We start from the raw sequence: 8,963 nt of genomic DNA, 5'->3' as shown, positions 1-8,963 counted from the left end.
ATCATCCTGATTGAGGTAACCCAATCACAGAAAAACACACATGGTATGCACTCATTGATAAGTGGCTATTAGCCCAAATGCTTGAATTACCCTAGATGCACAAAACACATGAAACTCAAGAAGGATGACCAAAATGCGAATGCTTCACTCCTTCTTTAAAAGGGGAACAAGTATACCCTTGGCAAGGAATAGGGAGGTAAAGTTTAAAACAGAGGCAGAAGGAACACCCATTCAGAGCCTGCCCCACATGTGGCCCATGCATATACAGCCACCCAATTAAATGGATGAAGCAAAGAAGTGCAGGCTGACAGAAACCGGATGTAGAGCTCTCCTGAGAGACACAGCCAGAATATAGCAAATACATAGGTGAATGCCAGCAGCAAACCACTGAACTGAGAATGGGACCCCCGTTGAAGGAATCAGAGAAAGGACTGAAGAACTTGAAGGGGCTTGAGACCCCATATGAACAACAATGTCAAGCAACCAGAGCTTCCAGGGACTAAGCCACTACCCAAAGACTATACATGGATGACCCTGGGCTCCGACCTCATAGGTAGCAATGAATAGCCTAGTAAGAGCACCAGTGGAAGGGAAAGCCCTGGGTCCTGCAAAGACTGAACCCCCAGTGAAGGTGATTGTTGGGGGGAGGGTGGTAATGGGGGGAGGATGGGGAGGGGAACACCCATATAGAAGGTGAGAGGGAGGGGTTAGGGGGATGTTGGCCCAGACACCGGGAAGTGGAATAACAATCGAAATGTAAATAAGAAGTACTCAAGTTATTAAAAATGGAAGAAAAAAAAGATAGTGAAGATAGGTGTGAATGGATTTGGCTGTATTGGATGCCTGGTTACCAGGGCTGCCTTCTCCTCTGCATCTGGCAAAGTGGACATTGTTGCCATCAACAACCTCTTCATTGACCTCAACTACATGGTCTACATGCTCCAGTATGACTCTACCCATGGCAAGTTCAACGGCACAGTCAAGGCTGAGAATGCGAAGCTTGTTATCAACAGGAAGCCCATCACCATCTTCCAGGACCAAGATCCTACTAACATCAAATGGGGTGATGCTGGTACTGAGTATGTCATGGAGTCTACTAGTGTCTTCACCACCATGGAGAAGGCTGGGACTCACTTGAATGGTGGAACCAAAAGGGTCATCATCTCCATCCCTTTGGCCGATGCCCCCATGTTTGTGATGAGTATGAACCATGAGAAATATGACAACTCCCTCAAGATTGTCAGCAATGCATCTTGCACCACCAACTGCTTAGCCCTCCTGGCCAAGGTCATCTATGGCAACTTTGACATCATGGAAGGGCTCATGACCACAATCCATGCCATCACTGCCACTCAGAAGAATGTGGATGGCCCCTCTGGAAAGCTGTGGCATGATGGCCATGGGGCAAAACAGAACATCATCCCTGCATCCACTGGTGCTGTCAAGGCTGTGGGCAAGGTCATCCCAGAGCTGAACAGGAAGCTTACTGGCATGGCCTTCCATGTTCCTACCACCAATGTATCCATTGTGGATCTGATATGCCACCTCGAGAAACCTGCCAAGTGTGATAATATCAAGAAGGTGGTGAAGCAGGCATCTGAGGGCTCACTAAAGGGCATCCTGGGCTACTCTGAGGACCAGGTTGTCTCCTGTGACTTCAACAGCAACTCCCACTCTTCCACCTTTGATTCTTGGGCTGGCATTGCTCTCAATGACAACTTTGTAAAGCTCATTTCCTGGTATGACAATGAATATGCCTACAGCAACAGGGTGGTGAAACTCATGTCCTACATGGCCTCTAAGGAGTAAGAAACCCTGGACCACCCACCCCAGTTCAGCAAGTATACTGAGAGCAAGATAGAGGCCCTCAGTTGCTGAGGAGTCCCCATTCCCAACTCAGCCCCCAACACTGAGCATTTCCCTCACAATTCCATCCCAGATCCCCGTAATAACAGAAGCGGCCTGGGGAGCCCTCCCTTCTCTCTTGAATACCATCAATAAAGTTCATTGCACCCACAAAAAAAAAGATAGACTGTCCATGTTCCTACCCCAACCCACATATTAGTCACACTATGTACACTCAATGTATTTAAAAATGATTGTGTGCTATAGACAGAAAAAAGTGGTAGTTGAAATATGGACATAGTTTGAGGGGATGAAGTATGAGTAGATTTGATCAAAGCACATTGTATATGTGTATGAAATTCTCAAAGCATAAATTTAAAAACAAATCAGAGACTGCCTGTAGATACCTGTTGTCACAGTTAAGTAACATGAGTAGATTAGATAATTATGACTCTTGTTGTCCTCTTTTAGCTTTTAAAAATATGACCTACAAACTACAGAGCAATAAAGAGACAATTACATAACAAATGCTAAGTTCCGAGAAAAATTCAGTTTCATAGGGAAATAGGCTGTCACTTTTGACTGCTGGTGAACCGTCTAGGGACAACCTGTACAGTAAACCCAAGAGAAGAGCTGCCCAGCTGCCAATCAATCACGCTATCAATTTTAGCTGCTCCATGCCTGTTTGCTGTTTTGATAAGTGTGTGTGTGCGTGCGTGTGTACATACGTGTGCGCTGAAGTAGTACAGAACCTTTGACCAAATTTGTTTACTTTTTCCAAAAAACTAACATGATGTGATTTCTTAAAGCAGAATCCAGATTAGGTATGTTTGTTGTTTGTTTTGCTTGTTTGTTTTGTTTTGTTTGAGAAGCCAATGGGAGTGTAGGTGGGAGCATTCTATAAACACAAACAAATGATAGCCAAAAAGCCTAGCCGCACTGCTGAATCTCCAGTGTTAAATCGAGAGGCCCAGATTTCCTACGAAAAGCATGAAAGACCCCGTAACAGTCAAAAGCCTTCTGTAACATCTTATTTCCTTTAAAGAAGCGAGACAAAGAAAAAAGACGCATTAAGCAAAAATAATAATAATGATGATGATGATGTGCTCGGAAGAATACGAATTGTTATTTAACCAGAGGGTAGAAATCTCCCAGGATGCTTCTTAAAGAACATGTTTACATTCTTTTTTATATAAAAGGATTCATCCAACAGTGTATTGCACAACAAAACTCACAATACTCTTGATGATCCCAGCTGGAGTAAAAGGATAGAATGCAGACCAATTTTTTACCAACTGATTTTTAAAAGTTATAGGCCCTGATCCAGGAAAAAGGAGGAGGGAAGGGTTTAGAGCCTAGCAGGTAGAAAACTTGCACTTTCTGATTATCAAAGCATGAGCAAGCTTTGTGCTCAACACTTTACAAAAATTATATTTTTTTGAGTGAAAACCTACTTCAGGGTAAATAAACCTGAGGTGCTGTTCAGAAACATGAAGCTGCAAATGACCTGAAGGGATACAGCCTGTCAAAGGCACACAACCTTTACTCGGACCTCATGCAATGCATGGCACATGAAGAAAGTCCTTACAGTATATTTACATCCTTTTCAAGAGAGCACGAATGGAAATGATGGGAAAGCTCTTTCCCACGCTTCTGCTTCTGAAGCTCTGTTTAAACCATAATCAGCTACAAGGATGGCTGAGTGCAAGGGAAGGCTCAGAGCCTTCTGTGGCTTTTTTTCTGTGACCAGGAAATTCCATGAGGACATTTCACCTTCCTGAAAAAGTGATCACTGCAGGATTAAGCACACTCACAGGGGAGACCTAAGGATTAACTCCAGCTTTTATAAATTGTAGCTGGGGCGGGGGCTGAATCCCTCCTCTCTTCTCTGTGGTCAGAACCGCGCTGGAATTGGGCAGGTTTTACAGTCCCTTGCTTCAGGGTTGGCTCTGCTCCTCCCTGTGATCTTAAACCCATGCAGTCACATGTTCACATCATTTCTGACCTTGGAGGCATCGGAACTTGTAATCCCTGGATACGATACTCTAGAAATTTCCTTCCAGTTCCCACACTCCATGATCATTTCATTTAGAATTACTGAAATATGTACCCAGATCTGTCAAAACATTAACGAAAAGTCTCATGTTGTTATGTGGGGAAATTATTTTTAAGAGCACAGACTTTATGATCTACAGAAGATGTCAATCAGCATTCGTGGAGGCGGGAAATGAGGCCGTGACATCTCCCTTGCCTTTAGCTGGAATGAAATCCTGTGTTCTATTCATCGAGGAGTTGACGGATGCCTACCAGACACTAGCACTCGAGAACGGCACTAAGGGGTAGCATTGAGAAGAATACAAGGGGAGCTGGTGCTAATCCTTCCTTCTCCAAGAAGAACTTGGTCTCATCCATAAATTAGGAGTGCATCCTTACCTTCCAGACTGGAGTTGTGTCTAAGTGTCTGAAAAATGGCAGATACATTTTCAAAATAATAGACTTTTTCCTTTAAAATATGAATAACATGAAATATGACAGAAATTGTACCCACATCCCTTGCAAAATAACTGCTTTATGAGAAAAGGGAGTTTTATTGCCTATTCACAAAGTAAAAAATTACTCAGCACACAACAGAGGCTTATGGAAGGTAAAATGTAATGTGTCATATTTGTGTGCCTGCACACGCACGCGCTCACACACACACACACACACACACACACACACACACACACAGTTGCACATAATTAAAATGAAATTTTAAATTTAAATATCTCTGGACTTCTCAACTGCATACTTTAAATGAAGTAGTTTGTTTAAGTGCCATCGTTGTGAAATCAGTGAATAACTCCAATGAACATTAGATTTTCTTCATTTCTTGGTTTCCTCTTAGTCATCCTCGTGTCACTATTTCAAAACTCTCCAAAAATCAACGTGTAGATTTACCTATGAATCCCAGTTCCACTTTCTAACCATTTGATTCATTATTTCTCAGCCTGTGGTGAGCAGAATGCCACAGGACGAGTATATCCTAGAGTGGGGCTGCTCACCTCCTGGAGGCAGAAACCAGAAAGAATGGAAAGAGCAAACAACAAAGTCACCTTTCAGAGGAACATCCCAGTGACCTATTTCTTCCAACTAGTCTCCTTCTGAACCCATCTAGGGACAAACCACTAGATGGACTAAAGATTAGAGACTTCGTAAACTACTACACCAGGGACCAAGTCATTAATGATAAAGATTGGAGGGATGGTTTTAGATGAAACCACATTCCCTAACAGAGAAAACTTGATATTAAGCAAGCTGGAAACCAAATACAAAGGTGGAAGTAAGATTTGCAGATGTCGGGGTTGGGGATTTAGCTCAGTGGTAGAGCGCTTGCCTAGGAAGCGCAAGGCCCTGGGTTCGGTCCCCAGCTCTGAAAAAAAGAACCAAAAAAAAAAAAAAGAAAGAAAGAAAAAGAAAAAGAAAAAGAAAAAAAGCAAATTATTAATAAAAAATTTTAATTAAAAAAAAAGATTTGCAGATGTCGCCTGTGAGGAAAGTGTTCAGAAAGGCCACTGCCCTAAGAAGCACAGGGGCCCTACCTACTATGCACTTGCACAATGCTCTGAATCCAACATCTAAGCAATGTTACTGCCTCTCATTTTCAGTTGCTTATCTGCCTTCTCCACTGTACAGCGAGCAGCCTCTCTATAGTTTCATGTATTGTTAGTCCCCTAAGGCAAGAAAGAAACCCTGGCATCTAGCAGGCAAATACTAGCTCACTACTGAGCAAACAATGACACCAAACTCAAGGTGATGTGTTCATAACTGAATTGTGACATTGTCTGAACCTTGCAAGAATTCATTAAGTCACAACTTCAGGTTCCTGTTTGTCATTCACTGTTTGTCAAGAAAACTCCAACATTTTGATATTGTTACCCTTTATCCAAACTTTCATTTAGGAACCCAAAATGAAATACCCTATTCATTTAGTTGTTGGAAGGTCTTTTCTAAAGGAATTTTAAGGAAACATCTTCAGGTTATCACGGTCATTAAAACGACAGCAGACTTGCCTGATCGAAAGGGACTGAAACTGGCTGGCATCATAATATTCATACTTCATGCAGACCCCCCCAAAAAACATGAGATCTCCATTGTGTGGATGTGTAACTGAAACTGAGGATAAAAACTGGGCTGCAGGTCCATCTTTTAGCAAGTCATTTTTCATGATACCTTGCTAAATAAGCCAATGAGATCCAAGTGAGAACCTATACTAAATTCAGGTTTATTTTTCCTTTAGTTACTTATGTATTCAATGTATATCCCAATCACAGTCAAGCTGTCCTCCCTATCCCTACTCATGTGGTCCCTCCCAACTCCTCTCCCCCTCTTCTCTGAGAAGGAGGAGGCCCCTCTTGGGTATCAACCCAACCTGGCAGGTCAAGTCACTTCAGGACCAGGCACATTCTCTTCTGCTGAGGCCAAATAAGGCAGCTCAGCTAAAGGAATAGGATCCATAGGAAGGCAAGAGAGTCAAGAACAGCCCCCTCCAGGTGTTGTGGGGGCCAGCATGAAGACCAAGTTATACATCCACTACACATAAGCCGGGTGGTAGTAGGAGGTGGGATGGTTAGGTCCACCCATGTATGCTCTTTGGTTGGTGGTTCAACTACTGGGAACCCTCAGGGTCCAGGTTAGTTTATTCTGTTGGTCTTCTTGTGGAGTTCCTGTCCCCTCTGGGTCCCTCAATCCTCTCCCCAACTCTTCCACAGGACTCTGCAAATACTATCTAATGTTCAGCTGTGGTTCTCTGCTCAGCTCCTGTCTGTAAGTATCATTAATAGTGTCAGGGACTGGTTCCCACTAATGGGATGGGTCTCAAGTTGGGCCAGCCATTGGTTGGTCATTCCCTCGGTCTCCATCATTGTCCCTGCATTTCCTGTAGGCAGGACAAATTTGGGGTGAAAGGTTTTGAGGGTAGATTGGTATCCTTATTCCTCCACTGGGAGTCCTGCCTAGATGTGACTACTACAGGATGTGACTATTTCAGGCTCCCTATCCCCCACTGTTAGGAATCTCAGCTAGATTTACCTCCATAGACTCCCTGGCAGGTCCATGAGAATGCCCCCCATCACCACCACCAACTTCCATTCACTCTCAGGATGGGGATGGAAAGAGGAGGGAGGGGATTCTAAGTAAACATATATTCCAATTTTTTAAAAATAAAGCCCAGGCTTAAAATACAAAATAGTATTTCCGTTCAAATAATGACAGTGCAGATGTGAAAGCATATCCAACTATCTTAAAACCCTACTCTATAAGGAATTACATGTAATGCACTAGAAATTTGTTACACGACTCTCAAAATTGTTCTAGTTTCACTTATATTTCACAGGAATAAAGGGTATATGCCTTTGCACAAGGTCTGCATGTAATATAAATCAAGTACCATAATTCTACTGCTAATATTACTTCACACTAGATGAGAGACCTATTCCCTGTAATATGTTCTCCATGGGACTCTTTCCATTTCCAAGGTAGGAGGTGGGGGTAATACAAATATTATCAACATTGGAGAAAGTGATAGAGGAATTGCAAAGCCTTTAGCACCACAAATATGCATGATGTTTGAATGGATAAGGAAGTCTACAAACAGCTGAGACATGGCAACTATATTACTTCCTGGAAGATGTATATCCTCTTCTATACTTCAGAATTTTCCACTAAAATCTTATTCAGAGAACTGTGTTCAACTCCTCACTTCTGGGAATTCCTGCATCCCCACAGAAGGCACTATCTCAATTGTCCACAGAGAGGAGGATGCTAACATGAGCAGTCCTGCTGCTCTATAAAAACACGAAATCGGTGACAGCATTGATCTGGGCATGTTTATATAAAGATAATTCTTCAGAATTTAACATGGAGAAACAAATGTTTACAGATTTGTTGTTCATTGCTTTGTTTATTTAAAAGATTCTTTTTGGACAAGCGTGGTATTTTAAAGATAAACAAGTGTTTTTAAATCAGTCTATCAAATGACAAGCCAACAGATTTGAAACCAGTTGTCATCTTTTATTCCTCGTACTCATAAATCGAGCCTGAGATGATTTCCCTGTGTCCCTGCATCATGAGTAGAGTATTGAAAGATGGTAGTGTCTTCTTTATGAAGTGGGGTTTTTTGTTTGTTTGTTTTATGTGTGGCGTATGAGTGATTGCCCGTGTTCAGTGAATCAATTTCCTTGCAATTATTTTATAATAAATTCATGCCATGTCATTGTTCTTTCCTTTTCTCAAGTCATCTACCTTTCAGGCATAGGTAGAGGCAGTCCTGACTCACCTGAGCTCCATAAATCTCCACCAGAATATTCCCACTCTGCACCTGCCCCCATAAACGGGAATAATTCTACCTCCTGTTCCTAGATTACCCAGTTTTGCAGTGTTACTAAGCACAATCTAAGAGCAGAAGCTGAGCCTGGATGTTTTACTCTCAACCTAAAATATGAAGGACTGTCATCATCCAAATCATCTTCAAAGATCCATCCTGCATGCTTAAGTAGCACAGACGAGAAGAGGCAGGAAGGACTTCTGATACCCTGGGCTTTGGGTGTGCTGATTCCTGCCTTGCTAGCAGAGGCAGTGAATTTAACACTCAGATTTGCTCTGACAGGCTGACAACTGATATCACAAGGCCACAGCTAAGAGTGGTTTATTACTTTTAGGGGGATTTATTTAATTCAGTCTCACAGCCTGAGGGTGGGGTAAAGATTTAACTTGAAATTAAATTCCAGCAGGAGACCTTTTAATATAAGAAAAATGGGCAGAAGGATAAATGACATGCTCAATTGCAATGAATTTAGAAAAGGAGGGGGTACTATATTTAACAAGGGAAAAAATCCCACAAAATCATTTCAGTTGTATGCCAGAAATAGAAAGAAAAAGTACAGATGAACCAGGAATGATGAACTCAAATGATGATATGCTAAAGGAAAGTTTCTGACACACTAAAATCTTTTCCTCCATGAAGGAAAAAAATCTCAGTTTATGAATGCTTCTGTCAACTTATCCAGATAAGCTGATTAGGAAAGAAGGAAAAAAAGAAAAACACAAAAAACCACTAGGTTTTTTCTGTTGTTTTAACT

General features: G+C 42.1%; 1 protein-coding gene across 1 annotated transcript; it reads left to right on the top strand.

Annotated features, from left to right (window-relative positions):
• The first annotated feature begins 807 nt into the window (after positions 1-807).
• Gapdhl2 (glyceraldehyde-3-phosphate dehydrogenase like 2) lies at positions 808-1,809 on the top strand. Its single transcript, XM_039096572.2, has one exon. It carries the CDS (start codon positions 928-930, stop codon positions 1,807-1,809), a length of 882 nt encoding a protein of 293 aa, XP_038952500.2. The 5' UTR covers positions 808-927.
• The last annotated feature ends 7,154 nt before the right edge of the window (positions 1,810-8,963 follow it).

This window comes from Rattus norvegicus, chromosome 1 (genome assembly GCF_036323735.1).
Source record: "Rattus norvegicus strain BN/NHsdMcwi chromosome 1, GRCr8, whole genome shotgun sequence".
NCBI lineage: Eukaryota > Metazoa > Chordata > Mammalia > Rodentia > Muridae > Rattus > Rattus norvegicus.
The sequence above is the reverse complement of the archived record's forward strand: the minus strand, read 5'-3'. Positions and strand labels throughout refer to the sequence as shown.